Source organism: Borostomias antarcticus (genome assembly GCF_949987555.1).
Source record: "Borostomias antarcticus genome assembly, chromosome: 24".
Classification (NCBI taxonomy): Eukaryota; Metazoa; Chordata; class Actinopteri; order Stomiiformes; family Stomiidae; genus Borostomias; species Borostomias antarcticus.
In genome coordinates this window covers 13431631-13451630 of record NC_140257.1, presented here as the reverse complement: position 1 = coordinate 13451630, position 20000 = coordinate 13431631, and the positions used below count along the sequence as shown (strand labels likewise).

The 20000-nt window shown below is 49.8% G+C and overlaps 1 protein-coding gene across 4 annotated transcripts in view; it reads left to right on the top strand.

Moving 5' to 3' along the window:
- LOC311325340 (disco-interacting protein 2 homolog C) overlaps nt 1-20000 on the top strand; it is a gene marked incomplete at both ends in the record, with an annotated part of 144873 nt that overhangs the window by 51894 nt on the left and 72979 nt on the right. For 3 of the 4 annotated variants that reach the window (XM_084458021.1, XM_084458022.1, XM_084458019.1), the window contains one exon: nt 17743-17814. In XM_084458021.1, the coding sequence (XP_084314147.1) occupies nt 17743-17814 (72 nt within the window). Of the gene's footprint in view, nt 1-17742; nt 17830-20000 lie in introns of all 4 variants that reach the window. The other variant, XM_084458020.1, reaches the window with a different exon arrangement.

Sequence of the window (20000 nt, the reverse complement as noted above, 5' to 3'; positions counted from 1 at the left end):
GGGAGAGAGAGAGGGAAAGAGAGAGAGAGGGAGGGAGAGAGAGGGAGAGAGAGGGGGAGGGAGACGGCAAGGACGGGGAGAGAGCAAGGGAGGTAAAGAGAGACAGAGGGAGGGAGGGAGAGAGAAAGAGAGAGGGAGGGAGAGAGAAAGAGAAACATAGGGAGAGAGAGAGAGAGAGGGAAAATGAGAGGGTGAAGGGGGGTGAAAGGAGGGACAGAAGGGAGGAATAAGTGAGTGAGATGACAAGAATGTGAAAGGGAGAAACAGAGAAGGGTAGAACGAGAGGGGGGTGCCGAGCAGGGAGGGGAGGAGAAGGAGAGAGAGAGAGAGAGAGAGACAGACACTCCCAGGCATTCTACACATGTGTGGTATGAAAAATGAAACCAGAAACCCTCCCCTAGGCTCCTCCCACGACACACATCAAATTCAAATGACAAAAATGAAAAGGGAGCCATCCCACATGACTCAGGACCCCAGAACCAGGAAGGCTTGTGTTTTATGGGAGGGGTGAGAGAGAGACGGGGAGGAGAGGGAGAGACTGGGCTCTTGACTGCGAGTCATTTTCTTCCCGACTTCACGACTTATGCCTGCCGGCGCGTGGAGTGATCCGAACATAATCGGACATCTTCATTACCGTCGTCTTCGTCTGCAGCTTCATCACCAACCGTTCCCCAGACCCGGATCCATGTCTCGGAGTTTATACGTTCCTCCCCGCCATCAAATCCCCACTTACTTCCTGCCCAAGAGAAAGTGAACCTTCTATAATTCAACTTTATTGTCCCGTTTTCCCCTCCGGTCGGCCGGCCTCTCACCCCGTCTCATCATTCTCTCTGAAATACGCGCGGCGCACAAATTAACCCAGAGGAGCGGCTCTAGGAAGTCGGTAGCGACTTTGTTTCCTCATATTCCACAAGCGCCGTCTCTCCAGCTCAGTTAAACGCTCGGAATGTCGGAGTGGAACTGTGTCGCTTTTTTTTTTTAAAGGCTGTCCGGCCCTCTTTAGCGCGCTAGCTAGGGCTGGGTTAAAACTCACCTTAAAACCCTAACCTAACATTAACTAAGGTATTAATTAACATTAGTAACCTAACCTAACCCTAAATAAGCATTAGTTAACAGTTAACTAATGTTTTTTGTGAGCCTTATTGTAAAGTGTGACCGGTTTTAGTAACACTAACCAAATCGATATTGAATCGAATTGAATCGTGATAATTGATTCTGAACCTTGTGAATCGGAATCGAATCGATTCTTGAAATTCGAATCGATACCCAGCCTAAGCGCTAGCCCAAGGTTAGCGCCGTCCTAAGCGCCCGGGCCGGAGCCCGACCGCTGCCTCGCCGCCCGCTTTACACCCCGACCCTCCATCAACTCACCTCTTTAAATCAACCCCTCTCGTCCGCGTCCTCGGGAAGCTGCCCCGGCCATGCGGGCCAGCAGCGGGCCCCCGTAATGGCCGCCGACAGCGGAGAGCCTTGTGTAAAGAGCCGCCAGACCAGACTAATCGATTCCCGCTCCGTTTCGAGTTCCAGGAGGAATGGCGGGAGGGCCTTTGCCAGAGTCCTAACCGACGTTGGCGCCCGTTGATTTAGAGCACCTACAGCACAGTAGAGAGCCGTCAGGGACAAAGGCCTCAGTGTGCTAGGGGGAAATATATGGGTGGATATAGTTCTGTGATATAATTCGTGCCACACTCAAAGTGATTACTTCGACTGTGGTATCTCTCATTTGGAGTGAATGTGTTATGTTAATCATATTCATCACTTTGACTGATATTGACAACTGCACGTTGGAGATTATGCAACAGTGCCTCACTTTGGAACGCCGTCAAAGGATTTTTTTCTGTGAGCGGCAGGAAAGATATGTGTTTAGCATAATGTGACAGAAGATGCATATGCCCCCTCACCAACACACACACACACACACATAATGGAAGATTATATCACTTTTATATCACTTCATACTGTGCAGCTATAGAATATACCTTGCCACACACACACACACACACACACACACACACACACACACACAGGAATATGACACCACTCCATACAGACTATACCTTGCCACACACAGTCTTTGTTCTCACTGGGAATTTGAATATCCCAACTGCCACACAATACTTGTGAAACACTATCAATGGACTGACCTTTCTGTTGTTTCCGCGTCTGCTAACAACCAACCCCTCTCACTCATCATGATTCGCTTGCCAGTTCTGTCAATATGTGCAGCACGCGCACACACACACACACACACACACACACACACACACACACACACACACACACACACACACACACACACAGACCATACTTCTGACAGCTTCATCAGCTCTGACTCAGAATGTAAAAGACTTTGCTTCTTTCCCCTGTTCTTTTATTCTGTAGCCTGTTCTGCCCACTGGCACCCTGGAGGGAGGGGGTGTTGGGTACAGAGGGGGGTAGGTGGCGGGGTCAAGGGTCGGGGGGGGGGGGGGGGTTGTTCAGGATTGTTAAAAATATGCCAGAGGGTCCAGAGGTCAAAAAACGGTTGAGAACCGGTTGGGTAGAGGACCCGTGCGTTGGAGCGACGGGGTCAGGGGTCAGGGGTCAACGAGGGGTGAGATTAGAACCGACTGCGTCTTGGAAAGAAGGACAGCTGACAGCGGACCCAGCGGAGGGAGGGAGGGAGGAGTAACTGAACATGGCCGCTGCCGTTCCTGCCTCGGTGCTGACCAGGGTCCCGCCCACCCACCCCTCCACGAGCGGCCGCTAGAGCCCGCCCCGATCCACGGGCTTCCTCTCTCTCACGCACGCCGCGGGCGCCGGCCGCTCGTCAGTTTGCCTGCGTCGGTGCGTGGATCCGCTCGCCGTCTCCCCGCCACCTCCGCCTCATCACTCTGCTTCTTCTTCCCCTTGACCTTGGCCGCCTCTCCATTTTTTTCATTATCACCCCCTTGTTTTTCCAAGTGAAACCAATCGGAGGGTTCCTAAAGTCTTCTTTAGAGTGCATTCTAATGGGGTCATCTAAATGTTAATGAGCAGCAGAGATGAGGGCTCTCTGCCGGCAAGCAAAATGTTTAGAGAGTCGATGCGTCTTTATGGAGGGAGAGGCAAATAGAGTCAAGACTAAGTTACTCAAGGGCGCCGTTTCAATCCAGCTCACCGCGTGTGGGAACGTCGAGGGTTAATGGGCCTGTGAAACGGCTCTCCGTTCTTAATTGATTTTGATGGCGAACATACGATCGAAAATGACTGACGATGACGAACATACGGTGAAAAATGTATCCCGTAGCCCGCGTGTGAAGGCGAGCCCTCAATCACACGTATGAATGCATTACTGTACCTTCGACGCTCTTGCATGTTATTAGCTGTAGGACGTACTGTACAGTACCGTCCACGATGTGTCGACGCCAGCCCCCCCCACACAGGCACATATGCTGAGAAGCAAACCCCCCACTGCCACATACTGTAGAACATTCCCTGCTATGACTGGCGGTTGGTCTGAGGGGCTGGACACGCGCGCGTCCCCAGGGGCCACGGGGACTTTAGGTTGGAGCGACGGCCAGTTTGGGACTGCGTGAGCGAAGCCTTCAGTTCAGACCAGCGGGCCTCTCTGTGACTCTGGTCCGGTTCAGACCGGTTCAGACCAGCGGGCCTCTCTGTGACTCTGGTCAGGTTCAGACCGGTTCAGACCAGCGGGCCTCTCTGTGACTGGTCCGGTTCAGACCAGCGGGCCTCTCTGTGACTGGTCCGGTTCAGACCAGCGGGCCTCTCTGTGACTCTGGTCCGGTTCAGACCGGTTCAGACCAGCGGGCCTCTGTGACTCTGGTCCGGTTCAGACCGGTTCAGACCGGTTCAGACCGGCGGGCCTCTCTGTGACTCGCCTGGCCTGTCCCACGGACGGAATTCAACCTCAGGAATTCTGAATTCCAGTCTGGCCTCCAGCTCCGCCCGACCGCACGCACCACAACAGCGCGGCCGGAGAACGGGCGTGGCCGGGCGCGCTGAGTCGGCGGCGTCGAGCCAAGCGTTCACGAGTCTCTTAGCTACTCTCGCACTTTTCAACGTCCTCAAGTTAATTTGCCTGGCCCGGCAACGGAGTGTGATTTACTGTACAGACAGTAGATACGCCATTAAAGCGAGTAAAAACCTCATCATGTTTTGTTTGTCACATTAGACTCTTTGCGGTTGGAAATGCAACCCTCGCATCGAGACCTCTGTGTTCCACGGTCGCAGAAACCATGCAGGTCTCAGCTGACGGCGCTGCTCTGACCTGCTGAGGGAGGAGGGAGGCGGAGCCAGACCGCTCTGCTCCATCAGCGTTGAGGCGGCTGGAGAATGTTGGCACCCGCGCGCTTTTTCTACCGCAGTGTGTGGAGAGAAGGGCTGGTTCTCTGTACTTCGCACCTTTCAGTCGAATCTTTGGTCGGCGGGGGACTACTCTGAGCTCTGGTCCCCCTCTCAACCACCTTCCACGACTGAATTAATGGCTTCCAAACGGCCCCAAAAAGATTCAATATGTTTCTCTGCTCACTGAATGTTTTTTTCCCCCCCCTGCGACCAGTGCACAGCATCTGAGATGGATTTGTGTCATGGTACAGCTGGGGATTTTTCATCTCTGTTTGAAATATTCATGGTCTCGGCCAGCCATCTACGTATTATGAGGTCTCGGGACTAAGTGTGAATAGCAGTCGGAGGGTTAAGGGAATTTCCATGTTCCCGGCTCCCGCTTCGACGCTGCCCAGATCTCGAGGGACGCTCGACCGCCTCTCTGCTAGACCTCCGTTACCGACGAACACATCCGAGTCCTAACGCGTCACAGCTCGGCCCGGAGCAGGGAGGAGAGGAAGAGGAGGAAGAGGAGGATTAGAGAAGAAGTCGATAAACAACTCTTCTTCGACAATTGGAAAGTTTGGGTTTTTGGCCGAGAGCGTCCTGGATAGCCAAGGCCCAGTCTTAACAGATTAAAACCACATTGTTTTAGCAGCGCTCGCTGGTATTTCCTGCTCCGTTGACAGGGTGGAGGAAGGGGAACGGGGGCCTGGCCAAGCACTGGAAGATCCAGAACTCATGGAAATATCTTTGGCCGCGGGCAGGGGCAGACCCGGGAACCCTGGACGACCCAGCTATAAAACCTTGGGTCTGTAAGGTCTAATGAACACATTATTTCCCCGGAGTAGCTTAAAAGCATCCTGATTTAGTGGTGGAAGTTAGTGGTTCTTGCAAAGTCAAGGTTTCATGGGGTCAAATTTTTGTGCTGAATCCACTTTGGAGTAGTACAAGAGCATTCTGGAAACCAGCAGGAACGCCGGCACCGAGATGACGCAACCCGTCTCCTCAAAACAACCCCCCCCCCCCCCGACACGACACCTCCAGTCAGGTGTAAATGAATCAGCATCAGCAGGGACGCAGTGACACAGCCAGGATGACTGGCAGCGGGGCTGCCGCCTTTCTCTTCCTACATCACATCCTGCCGAGAACTGCTGGAATCTCGCCAACCGCCCGCGCGAACGAACGACAGCTTCTGAGGCCGTGCGTGTCCTGGGCCTGTCCCCCGAGCGCTGGACACGCCACAGGTCAGTGTCGGGTGGGCTTGCTGCGTCAGTCACACTCCCCGGGGGGCGGCGGACTGTAAGCTTACCCTCGTCTAACACCGTGCCAAGGCTGAGTTGAGACAGTGCAGCACGCCGTTTTAAGCGGGTCGACATTTTTTGACACCGGAAATGATTCACAAGGATGTAATTCCCTAGAAATCGAGCTCACGAACAAAGACTAGTGTTGTCCGTGTTAAACAGTGTCACTGGATCAAGCAATTAACTCACATATTACATCTACTTGTCTTCATTATGTTTCTAAGACATGAAATCCATAGACGTCACTCTGACTGGGATTCTAAGGCTGTTATTACCCACGAGGAGAAACCTCTCAATACCACTCTCTCTCCACACTGTGTGTGTTTGTGTGTGTGTGTGCGTGCGCGTGCGTGCGTGTGCGTGCATGTGTGCACACTATGGGAACATTCTAGATCTGTCCAGACAGATGTTGCTGGTTATATATAAATACATTCAGACAGTAAACCCCCTAGCCCCCAGGTTGTTAATAACTGATACCACACTGTTTGATTACGGACTGGGGCTTTTCTCTCCCTTCCTGTGTCTCCTTGTTTGTGTGTGTGCGTGTGTGTGCGTGTGTGTGTGTGTGTGTGTGTGTGTGTGTGTGTGTGTGTGTGTGTGTGTGTGTGTGTGTGTGTGTGTGTGTGTGTGTGTGTGCGCGCGCGCGCATGTAGCACCTTTTCACCTACAGAAATATTACAGGAGCAGCAAAAGCCGTCTTGGTAAATCCTGACGTGATTTTATGCAGTAGCCGACTCCATTAGCCCCCGGTGGGACTATAGTACTCCTCAGGTTTGAATGTATGAGTGCATGTGTGGTGTGTGTGTGTGTGTGTGTGTGTTTGTGTAATGTGTATTATACCAGCTGAGCTCTACCCCTCCACTTCAGCCGTGAAATGAAATCAATGACCTGAAAAATAAACCAATCATTGTGTCTTGGCAGCTGCACACCCGGACTGTTCGACCAAACGTTTGTGGTAACAATCGCTGCTATTTGTTTCACTCCAGTGTTATTCTCCTTGTCTGCCGGCAACATGCACCAAATACAAAACAGTAGTTATGGGCAGACCTATTGCTGATGTGGATTTAGCTGGGCCTGATATCCCACTAGTGTCACCTTGCCACACACATTACATTAAAACGGATGTATATATGTTTCAGTAAAACAACTGACTTTTGTTTAACCCCAAACTCACTCTACTATATTTCCTCATCTGACAGCTGCTGGAGATGTTTGGCACTAGGGGGATGCAGCTAAAGGATTGTTATGCGTTGGTTGGAGTTGTGGCCTACGACTATAGTGATGGTTGGAGTTGTGGTATGCGACTATAGTGATGGTTGGAGTTGTGGTATACGGCTATAGTGATGGTTGGAGTTGTGGTATACGGCTATAGTGATGGTTGGAGTTGTGGTATACGCTAGTCTTGGTTGGAGTTGTGACATACGGCTATAGTCTTGGTTGGAGTTGTGGTATACACTAGTCTAGGTTGGAGTTGTGGTATACGCTAGTCTTGGTTAGAGTTGTGGTATACGCTAGTCTTGGTTGGAGTTGTGGTATACGCTAGTCTTGGTTGGAGTTGTGGTATACGCTAGTCTAGGTTGGAGTTGTGGTATACGCTAGTCTTGGTTGGAGTTGTGGTATACGCTAGTCTTGGTTGGAGTTGTGGTATACGCTAGTCTTGATTGGAGTTGTGGTATACACTAGTCTAGGTTGGAGTTGTGGTATACGCTAGTCTTGGTTAGAGTTGTGGTATACGCTAGTCTTGGTTGGAGTTGTGGTATACGCTAGTCTTGGTTGGAGTTGTGGTATACGCTAGTCTTAGTTGGAGTTGTGGTATACGCTAGTCTTGGTTGGAGTTGTGGTATACGCTAGTCTTGGTTGGAGTTGTGGTATACGCTAGTCTTGGTTGGAGTTGTGGTATACGCTAGTCTTGGTTAGAGTTGTGGTATACGCTAGTCTTGGTTAGAGTTGTGGTATACGCTAGTCTTGGTTGGAGTTGTGGTATACTCTTTACCCTGCGGTCACCGGACGGTCCGCTCTACTCCTCTTGAGCTGCAGCCGCTCCATGTATCGTGTTCAATCTAAGTAGCTTTCGATGCTGGATAAGAGACACCCACGGTTTAAACCCAATAGTCTTATACGGTATTAGAGACCTATTTCATTTTCATCACAGTAGCTTTCATTCAGTATATCCCCCGCTTAGCTCTCTCTCTCTCTCTCCCGGCACCACTCCAATACTGATGGCCTCTAGCAAGGTAGTACGGTAGGAGGGCTGCATTAGGACACTTGGTGAGACTATTCTAAAATATACTATTTTGAGCACCTGCATTATGTAAGTACTCTTCTCCATCCTCAGCCTCTGTTACCGGGTGAAGGTGGTTTTCCAGATATATTCCGACATATATTCATTGGCAAAAGTTATTCTCAGTTCGGTACTTAAGATCGTCATCAGCATATATTGCTCAGGTCACGATGCAGGAAACGTCGCCGGGCACTCTAGCGCTGTTGAAACGATTGCCAACGATCCGCACGCGTATCTCTGAAGTGTGTTTAGTCGTCTTGGGCGTTGTCGCATTGTCTGAGAGAACGGCTTATACGGTTTATTCAATTTATGCTTGTTTCGTCTCAGTGCTATTATAGGCCCCCCCCGACACACCTGACGCGGGAGCACGCTCCGTTAACGGCTCTACGGCGTGCGACCCTAGAGGAGACCAACAGGTTATGAAGGGGAAACAGTCATGTGACTTCGGCCTCCCCAGCATAGGCTACATCAAACTATACCATCTATACTCAGTACATCATACTCAACTTACTATTAGCTGAAAGAATCTGAAAAGAACATTTCAGAGCTCGATATGGGTCCTGCTAACACCTATTAAATAAAGATCTACACTCAAGAGTAAAGGGCCTAGGGGCTGTTTTTTGCTTTTGGAATGTTCCCACGTCTCTGTCCAACATCAAGCAAACGAACAGAGTTTGTTTGACTTCAGAAACAAAGAATGTAGTGTTGCTTTTGTTATCGTCGGTGCATATCAAAATGGCTGCCGGAACAAAGCCAGAGAAGGGAGGAGTTGAAGGTGACAGCAGGCCAGGGGCGGTGTCGGGGTGATTGATGTGTTTTTGTCTGAGGCCCAACCGTCAAGAGACGGCCGTTTTTTCCCCCAAGGTAAATATTATCTCACGTGGGTGACAGCCCCACCTGAGGGTGTCGGAGGTGTGTGTGTGTGTGTGTGTGTGTGTGTGTGTGTGTGTGTGTGTGTGTGTGTGTGTGTGTGTGTGTGTGTGTGTGTGTGTGTGTGAAGAAGAGATATTACAGTGCAAGACCTCAACGGTAATGATTCCCAGAGGTTACCCGTTGTGCGGGGTGTTTTGGACAGCTCAGCGGTAATTTATAGGTTTTTTTTGACAGTCGGTGACATGAGGGGGTGTGGCGGACACTGCCGACAGACGGGCGTGTGTGTGTGTGTTTGCGTGTGTATTTCGTGTATGTATATGCGTGTGTGTTTCAGCTGTTGTACACACACACACACACACACGCGCACGCATACACACCCACACACACATTTACAGCGGTGTCTCCCAGCGTTTTGTGTGTTTTTACGATCCAGTGTGTTTAACAGCCTTCTCTCCACCTCTCTCGCCCTGACCACCGCGCCGTCTCGTACGCAGGCAGATTTTTGTTAAACGGCGCCGATTGAGTTCACCGAGGCGCGTACGCAGCTGACCCCCGCCGGCGTCGACGTTGACCTCCGCTCCGCCTCGCTGGCCGCAGGGAGCGGGGTCGCCGCTCTGCGTTTCGGCGTTAGCCGCCGCGTCTGGAGCTCATTTGAAAACGTATTAACGTCTCCGCCAGCCCCGTTGACAGACCGGCCATGTTGATGTGAAACCGTTTAAAGGCGTAGTCAACATTCAAGTCGAGATGCTTTGTTTTGACAGGGTGGGGAGGTACGGCGGGGCGTCCGGTTCATAGTCTGAGCTGCTGGTCGGAGGAATGAAAGCGCACGAGAGTTCTGAATGACAACACAAACCATATTACAGTCACGCTTCCTCTTTCCGCGCGCAGTATGGAGTTAAAACAAGCGCGCTAAGCTCTTTAAACGTGAGGCCTGCCGTACATTCTTTCAGAGTCATCCACCGTATACTGTACCGAGCCCGGGGGAAGATCAAAGAGCCGTGCGTTTGAAAGGAGATGCGGCTGTTCTCTGAGAGCGCGTGTGAAGGCCGGCGCGTCGAGTATACACAACCGCTAATACCAAACAGTGCAACCACAGCGTGTTTGCTGTGGCTACAGACTCCTCGCCTCACGCCGCCACTGATGCGGTCCGAGCGCAGCTCTGTCAGGTCCCCAGCCCTCATTAGCATTCAAGCATGAACAGACGCCAGAAGGAACGAAGCGTTTAATCTCCCGGATGATGACATTGCGAATTAGCAATAACTGATTGTAATCGCTTCCAATTACTGGCTGGATATGAATGACTTGAGCAGAACTGGGCAGGAGAACGGGAACATATCGGTCTATTCTCCGTTCTGTATAAAAACACGGCGACTTGTTTGGAAATGATTATGGAGGGAAGTGGATCTTTTCACTAATGATGTAGAGTAACCTAACGTGGTGTTTTTTGCATTGCATATCTGGTGGAAAATTGACCTCTTGACCCCTTTCTTGGCATATATACTCTACCCTAGTCGGGTGACATCATTAGTTCTTCCCTCTAGGGACTTTCCCCTGGACTGTAAGTTGGGGCCTACAGTACAGTACTTACTGCTCTGGGCTCAGATATGAAAATGGACTCATTGTTTTCCCTGGCCCCAGAACACTGCTGAAAGGGGTGACAGAATGGGAAACGCTCGTAGCGCAAGAGCAAGATTATAACGGAATTAATGAGTCTGGCTGTGTTGCTGCTTCCCTCACGGCATTAAGACCATTGCATTTCAGCGATGCTCCACATTATACAGTATAGAGCATTAAATGCAGTACATAGTTGCTGAGCTTTCAGTTTGAGGTTTACAGTTAGAACAGTCAGCTCAGTTAGAACAGTCTTGTTCTAACTGCTAATCTAATATATCGCTTGGGCTTCGATGGCTGTAACATTGTGTATGGATTCGATGGTGGTTATTTTGTTGCTTGGACCGTTTCTCGGCAAGTGGCGGGAGGTTTGTTTGGTTGAAACACAAACTCGAGCCCTGTTTGGATCCTCTGGGAGAGCAGGGAAAGCAGGGCCATCTTGAAACCAGGAACACTGTGTGTGCCGAAGTACCGGCATCAGGTTAAGGCTCTCTTGGGATCCATGCTAGTGTCAGTGTAGCGAGCAGTTTTCTTTTCTGTCTACTGGTACTGTGGTGGCCGTAAATCAAACTAGGCCTTTACCGTCCTGCGTAATTGTGCGCACACACACACGCACACACACACACACACACACACACACACACACACACACACACACACACACACACACACACACACACACACACACACACACAAACATTGGTGTTTCCACTAGACACCAGCCTGTTGTTGTTGATGATCAGATCCACGGGAGAGTTCCACTACCCCTCCCTGACTGTCCTCATTTCACCATCGTTCCCTGGGGAAGTGTGTGTGTGTTTGTGTGTGTTTGTGTGCGTGTGCCTGTGTGTGTGTCTCCTCTGTCGCCTCAGTGCGAGGGCGCCAACAAACAACCAATTTGTTTGTTTTGCTGACGTCGCCTGTGTAGCATGTTTGGGCAGGCAGGTTGGAATGTTCCATCTGGAGTGTTTTTTAGGGGGGCTGACGGTGGGATTGAACCCCCGCGCCCCCCCCACCCCACCAGTGGTACAGAAAAAAAAGGAAACTAATTGAAAGCCAATCCTCAACCTCAGTGCGAGTGTAATAGGCTTCGTAACAAAGGCAGAGGAGAACTCTGGCAGACGCACTCACCTTTCTCCTTTCTCCCTCCTTTCAACCTGTCTACTTGTCTTCTGAAATGCTAATGAGTTCCTTGTTGAGCTCCAGCCCTGGATGGGAATACCCATTGTCTCCATTGTGGGGATGTTGAGTCATAGAACTCTGCTGAGGTGTCCAGTGGTGCTACTTTGAAATTGGATCTGTTGGTACAGTAGTGAGATTATCTCGTCAACACAGAGATCTGCAGCCACATCACCTGTGTGTCAGCTCCCGGGTTTGGATATGCACATGCTTGGTGAGTAGCACAACAACGGATTTTACGTTTTCTAATGCTATGACAAAGAGTCTATGTGTCCAAAGTTAGATACAGTATGTGTCCATAGTTTAATCGTCACTGTTATCATCATGCTAACAAGTGTCTGTTCTAACAGCGTTAGTGTATGTAGGCTACAGCATCTCCAGCTCAACACCCTGGATTGTATTTTTGAGGGCTGATGGGATTTGTAGTCATTCCAGTTTATTGCTGCTGTGGTCCATGTGTGTGAGGTGAGACGCAAGCACGGTCAGGTACTTCGAACGGGACTCAAGTTTTGTGCTCATAACCAGCTGTCAGGACTTTGCCTGCTGCAATCATAGAACTACAAACCCCAGGTGACCGAGGCTACTGTTTCCTACTTCACTCTTTCAGACTCCCTGATTGCAGCCAAACCTGCATACTGTACACTCAACTACACACGGTGTGTGTGTGTGTCAGTGTTTTTGTTGTCAGTGAAGTATCCAGAGAGGTGTTTGTTCTGGAAGCAGCCTGCACATTTGACCCTAGCCGAGAGGAAGCCTTCATGACCAAGGTCAATGAGTAGCGACCTCTCCTGAATGCCCTCTCAGAGCTTGGGTACAGATGCAGACTACTAGTGTTCATATTTGGCAGCCTAGGACAAACACACAGGTTGGTTGTAAGAGGGTTCCAACAACTGGGGATGCCCAAAAAGAGGGTTAAACCCCTTGCTAAGTAATGCTCTGTCTCTGCTGTCATAAGCAGCCGCCATTTATGGCAGAGACACTGCTACTTACAGTATACCCTTGAAAGATATATGAAAAAGAAAGTTATGCCGCTGGTCCATGAATTATGATGTGGACATAAATACATTGTTAAAATGTGTGTGTGCGTGCATGCGTGTGTGTGTGTGTGTGTGTGTGTCTGTGTGTGTGTGTGTGTGTGTGTTTGTGCTACCAAACCGGTAAGTCTGTGTGGGTGTGTCCTTTTCCTCCCGTTCCCAGGGGGTCTTCAGAAGAAAGCAAATGTGTGTGTGTGTGTGTGTGTGTGTGTGTGCGTGCGTGTGTGCGCGTGGTCCCCTCCGCCCCCCTACAGCACATATTGACAGACGGGTCCAGACAGCGGTGAATAATAGCCACCAGTGGGCATGATTGACCGTCCATAGAGCCGGTGTCTTATCAATCAGTGCTTTAGTTTAACGGAGATCAATATCCACCCACTGGGCTCATAAAGAATGTCATTTTGAGATCCACTCACTGACTATCAAGATGCCCACAGTGCTTTTTTCCTTTCTCTATGCGCCTCATGTCTGTCTTACACATACAATACAATATAGTGAATATGTTTTCCATACACACAGTCTGTGGTCCCAGCGGGGCCTGTTGGACATTTAACCTCAGCAGTCGTTGGACACTCGGCAATGTTCAACCAACGAGGTCATGCATTCCGCTGTCCTAATGCAGGGCATGTTAACCTCCTCTGTGTGCGTGTGTGTGTGTGCGTGTACAGTACTCCGTACGGTGGACAGTAGCTACAGTGCGGCGGGCCCAGCTATGACCATATACAGTCAGGCAGGGCCAGAGCCAGCCGAGGGGAAGGGCTGGTCCTCGGGCGGCGGCGGCGGCGACGGCACCCAGCGCCTAAAAAGGAAGTGGAGCTGATTTGACTGTTTCCCTCATTACATCCAGAGGAGATAAACATCAGAGAGGAGGAGGGAGGGGGGGGGGGGGGGGAGAGACTGAGGGGGGGAGAGAGAGAGAGAGAGACTGAGGGGGAGAGAGAGACTGAGGGGGGGAGAGAGAGAGAGAGAGAGAGAGAGAGACTGAGGGAGAGAGAGAGAGAGAGAGAGAAACTCGCAATAAAGAGAGCGAGGATCGGGTCCGCGGAGCGCGGGACGACAGAGAGACGGACAGAAAGCTTCCCGCGCCGTGGTGGGCCGCGTCTCGCCATCGGGTGGCCGCGACAGTCACACACACATTCCCGGGAGAGCGGGAGCCGCAGGTCCCGGCCGGGTAGAGGAGGAGGAGGAGGTGGAGGAGGAGGCAGGCCCAACGGCACGCATACCAGTGCTCCTCAGCACTCGTCCGCTGCTCACTCTCTCTCCCCCTCAGTCTTTCTTTCTTCCCTTCCTTCTGTCTCACACCCTCTCTTTCTTTCTCTCCTTATGTCTCTCGCCCCCCTCCCAGAACGTGGTCCTTGCCTGTAACGTAGCCGGTCCTGTGGGCCTGGCTCGTCTGGCAGGCTGGCACCGAGCCCCGCTGGCTGCGCTATAAACATGCGATTGTTCCTGCACGGGGAATTCAGTGACAAAAACAAAGTGAGATCGAATTTCAAAATCCGGAGAAAGGGACTGTGGAGATTGTTGGGTGTGCCTGGCAGTGTGGGTTACTGCTTTTGTCAGCACTAAAATAAAAAAACAGGTATGTCTTTGGCCAGCTCATCAATTTCTAGGCTGTGTGTGTGTGTGCGCGCGTGTGTGTGTGCGCGCGTGCGTGTAAACTAACACAGGTGAACAGTGCTTGTGTAGGCTTTCCTGAGATCTCAAGACTTGCGTTACTACCCCTTGCTAAAGCCTCTGTGCTAACGACTTCAGTTCTGCTAGCTAACGGTATTTTGACTGAGTTTGCACCAGCTGGTCTCCTGCTTGTCACATGTGGCCACAGCTCCGTGCTTGACTGCGGGGATGCTAGCGTACACAAAACCTTCGTACTGTAACCGTCTCCCTCTGGCTATTCTCAGTGGTATGTTTTAGCATATTTGTATTTTTAGCCTAGTTCCTAACATATCAGAATGCACTCATAGTCTAGATGCATCTTCAATTATTCATAGCATGAGCCAGCTGTATGTCGCCCATCGTTAACTGTCACAAGGCCCTGTGGTGAACTGCATGCATGTTGTAGCATGAAGCAATTAAGCCTTGTGTACACTTCAACTATGCACTATAATTGAATTTCCACAAATGTTATTTACAGGTTTAAGTACAGTTGAGAGCCTAATACTGAGAGGAATCATAAAGTAAGTCAGTTCAAGCTGACATAGGCGTACAGTTACCCTGTTAGCATAGTTAGCCTGTTAGTATACAGTACACACAACACTGTTAACGCTAGACTAGTAGGGCTACACCATGTGTCCATCCTCTTTCAAACACACATGAAACTGCTCCACCTGTATTTTGACGTGACCTCTTTTTTGTGCCGTTGTGAACTCACCGAGAGCTCGACCAGAGATCGCTATTCTCAGAGCGTCTGTGTGCCGAAGGCCCTGGAGAAACCAACCTTTCTGTCAGAACTTATCTTACAGACAGACCGACACACACACACAGACTGATAAGCAGGCACACAAACGCAAGCGCACGCACGCACACACACACACACACACACACACACAGACACAGTAGCCAGGAGAAATGGTTTGACAGGCCATGAGTCATCCTCGCTCTATTTAAAGGACTTCTAGACCTGAACAGGCAAACATGGTTGAACTTTCTCACTTTTGGGATTTTCTAAGCCTTTCCCCACAGCCGAGAGTAAAGACGTGTTATAGCTGCTTATATTACACTGTGGTTGTCAATAGCATCAGGAGTATGTACCCCTATAGCCTGTAAGAAAAACTACATTTACATTTAATGTATGTGGGGTACATGCCATGATAATCTCCCAAAGACACGCATGAAAGATCTTTCAAGAACTATATGGAGTCATTTTGAGTCACTGTTTTTCAAGTGCATCTCCAGAAAGACTGAAGGACTGAGAGTTTGCCATCAAACAACCTGCTTAGCAGTGTTCATCTCCCGCGGAGACGAGAGGGTACAGACTGCTACAGACCGTCAGGAAACCACGCCTGGTCCACACCACAAGATGAAGGAGTAGAGTCCCAAATTCATTTCAGCTTGGCTCAGCCCGGTTCCCTGGAGATTACTACCCCGTGCCAGAACATGTTTTTGTGTGTGTCTATGAGGAGCTAGTCTATATGGTCTTTGAGTTTGTTTGATGTTTTGTCATGTAAAAGATTTTATTAGAGACGTCCATGTGTGTGTGAATGCGTGACACACTCCGGCAGTCTACAGGGCCAGCAGCCTCACCTCCTACCAGAACTCTGTCTGTTCCCCCAGTCTAGACTGGTCTCTCCCTCTCCCTCTCCCTCTCTCTCTCTCTCTCTCTTCCTCTCACTCCCTCTCTCTCTCTCTCTCTCTCTCTCCCTCTCTCCCTCTCTCTCTCTCTCTCTCTCTCTTCCTCTCTCTTCCTCTCTCTTCCTCTCTCTCTCTCTCTCTCTCTCTCTCTCTCTCTCTCTCCCTCTCTCTCTCTCTCTCCCTCTCTCTCTCTCTCTCTCTCTCTCTCTCCATCTCTCTCCCTCTCTCTCTCTGTTTAGGTATTCATGTGTTTACCAGGTCACGCTGTGCTGCTCCTGCGTCAGTCTCACTGGGTTGGCTGGCTCTCCTACTGGAGACGCTAATTACCTCCATGTGCCCCGTCATCCCTCCGTCTCAGCCCTCTGCCTCATCCCTCCACCTCATCCCTCCTTCACATCCTCGGTCTCATCCGTCCACCTCATCCCTCCTCAGCCCTCTGTCTCATCCCTCCTCCTCATCCCTCCACCTCATCCCTCCTTCACATCCTCCGCCTCAGCCCTCCTCCTCTCATCCATCCTTCTCTCATCCCTCCTCAGCCCTCTGTCTCATCCCTCCACCTCATCCCTCCTTCACATCATCCGCCTCAGCCCTCCTCCTCTCATCCATCCTTCTCTCATCCCTCCTCAGCCCTCTGTCTCATCCCTCCTCCTCTCCTCCCTCCCTCTCTCATCCCTCCCTCTCTCATCCCTCCTCAGCCCTCTGTCTCATCCCTCCTCCTCATCCCTCCCTCTCTCATCCCTCCCTCTCATCCCTCTGTCTATCTCTCAGCCCCGTGTCCAGTTAGGTCTTCTTATCAACACTGGAATAGAGCTCACATTCAGCCAGGGACTGTCCTGCACTGAGTGAAGTGCGTGTGTGCGTGTGTCTGTGTGTGTGTGTGTGTCTGTGTGTGTGTGTGTGTGTGCGTGTGCGTCGAACAAGTCAACCTTTCCTACTGCAAGCTTTCCACATGAAATATCGAGTGTCTGAAAGCGTCGGGCTTCAAACTCAATCAGCGCTGCTGCGCTGTCCTCAATGTCCTTGACCACGCTGTGGTTGACGAGCTCAAATGACCACGCCGCCTTGTCGTCACGCCGCCAGCCCTCGGCCAATCTCGCGCCAGCTCAGGTCGTTGGGTTTGTCTGCGTCTGGAATCAGCCGGCATCACACAGGGATGTTCACAGATGCCGCGCACGCACACACACACACACACACGCACACACACACCTGCTCTCCCCTGCTGGTCGGCTAATGCCATGTTTAGTGAAGCCCAGTCCCCTGTGACAGTATGTCCTAACCTCTCCGCCCTCCACCCAATCCCTCTCCTCATTACCTGCGTGACGGACAGGCCTTGATTGGTAATACATACAGACAGCTGCGTCCCGGCCTCATCCATCACTGCCACTCCACGCTCCACAAACTCCACTACCCAGACTCTGTCCTGCCTGTTTGCTACCACATTCTCTGATTTCCTGTCTCCTTCTTGTCCAACCAGACTCTGGATAGGGAAGTAGCTCATACACTCTGGGCGAGCTTGATTTCCCATGCCTGGTGCACCACACAGGGGAGATTTGATCCTCATGGATGACTCTTTTGGGCTAAGAATGCTAAATCAAACGCACCCTAACCCAGACCAGTCCTGCCACCTAGCTAAGTCCTCCATAATGGTCTTTAGTGTAGAAAAGCAGGAACAGTAGTGTGTGTATTGAGTAACCGACCCTCTTCACGTTTGCTGACCATAACCGGCTGATGAGATGGATCCAGCAATACCACACTTGTTAAATAAGACGCTCGGTCGCTACTCTTTGAAACTCTTATACTTCATTAACACTCGAAGCGTATTATGTGATTCCCAGTGACTAACTGTCGCTCTCCCTCTCCTTGGCAGGTGACATCACGCAGAAAGGATATGAAAAGAAGCGCTCCAAATTAATTGGCTCCTACCTCCCCCAGACTGCAGGTAAAGTAGAGTTCAGTCCCGCCCTTGGCTCTCCTCCCACGACGAAAGTTTAGAACAAAAAGCATTTCAAATAAATATGATTTTGTTATGATATGCTTATCATGTTATACGGGCTGCGTGATCTCCAAGCTTTGCTTGTTGTCTCACACAATATGCATTTTAGACATTTGGCCCCCAAGGGTCTCAACTACAGGGGGGAATGACTGATTCATTTAGTCCAAATATATAAGGGCCTAAGTCGTGCTTATATACTCAGGCATGATGAGAGCAGGGTTCTTACTGGGAGGCAACACTGGTAAAACAAACTCTTTCTCAGGCCTTGACTTATGTTATATTCATTCATTATTATTATTATTATTATTATTATTAATATATCTTATGCCTTGTTATATTCATTCATTATTATTATTATTATTATTATTAATATATGTTATGCCTTGTTATATTCATTCATTTTCCCATTTCAATTCATTGACACTAAACAGAAGCAGGGTGCCATTGTAACTGATATCGGGGTTCGATATCGTCTACACAACCCTCGTTATGTTCAGCTGGCTAATATTCTTTGTGCAAAGGTATCTAAATGATTTGATGTCAATTTGATGTCATGTAGACCGCACATTGGTGACAGAAAACTCCCACCATGCTCAACACTCAACCTTGTGTATCGCTACCCTGAGGTAAACTGAATTAACAGCATGTTAACTTAGTTGTTTATCCCTGACATCATATTTTAAATTATATTGTGTCTGACTTTAGGTACAAAAGCCCCAAGACACATCTTCCGACCCTGTTCTGTGAATGCTCTGATTAATGCAAACACAATGAAATACCTGCTGACTTAACAGCTTTTCAAAATGAGTGGCTGGTTCAGTACTGTAAATACCAGTAGCCTAAAGCCAGTACAGCGCTGAACCCTCATCTGGGAAACGGTGTTCAGGAATGAGGGTGGGGAGGATGTGTGTGTGTGTGTGTGTGTGTGTGTGTGTGTGTGTGTGTGTGTGTGTGTGTGTGTGTGTGTGTGTGTGTGTGTGTGTGTGAGAGAAAGAGTGTGTTATCCGGTCCACATCAGACCAATGCGTTGCTGAGGATGACTCCCCACTGGGTCGGCTCAGGATACCAAACATCTTATGCGCGCACACACACACACACTCTCATTTATTAACCATGAAGGGTCAACGTGAACCCAGGAAATATGAGTTCAGCCCCTCTAGCCCCCTCCCCCACCCCCCCCAAACACACACACACACACACACACACACGCTAAACTACTCCTCCTTCCTCGTCGATCCCTTTGCATTACTGGGAAATGTCTTAAATAGATATTTCAAATACTAGCGGGACTCTGTTCAGGTAAAATCTAGGCCACTTGGCACGCCTCAGATGAGGATGGCACCAGCAGACCGACAAGACAGTGCCAAGGGTGTAATTGAATATCAGGCCATATGGCATCTTAATATGCTAAGGTGTGAAGATACCAAAAGGACTCTCGCTCTCTGTGGACCAGTGTACAGTAGAGTGGAAAGTATTCATTCTTAAATCAGGAGAGAACATATTTTGCTTATATTGGTCTCAAACACAATTATGATAATAAACCCATCTTTTAAATGAGTTGTTACAGGTTTGAAATATGCTTCTTAAGTATATCTAAAGTATATCTAGCCGTCCTTTTATATAAACATGAATGATGCATGAGGTAGTCCTTTCACATGCAGAACGGACCACTTAACTCCCCAGTACTGTGGTAGATGAGGCCCATTAGGCTTTATTGGAGACTGTGATGGTCGTCATAGCTGGGTTTTATGGGATTTGCACAGTGGAATATTACATTCACAATGGAGTCTTTCCCTGCAAACCTCATGGTGTAACAGTACAGTACCTACCTTTACAGGTCTCTCTAAAACAAGCAAACAGCTGCAGCTGGTTCAGAACGCTGCTGCTCGAGTCCTCACTAAGACTAAGAAAGTGGATCACATCACTCCAGTTCTGAGGTCTTTACACTGGCTTCCTGTCTGTCAAAGAATTGACTTTAAAATACTGCTGTTGGTTTATAAAGCACTGAATGGTCTAGGGCCAAAATATTTTTCTGATCTGCTGCTACGTTATGAACCATCCAGACCTCTCAGGCCGTCAGGTCTGCTTTCTGTCCCCAGAGTTAAGACAAAACATGGAGAAGCAGCGTTCAG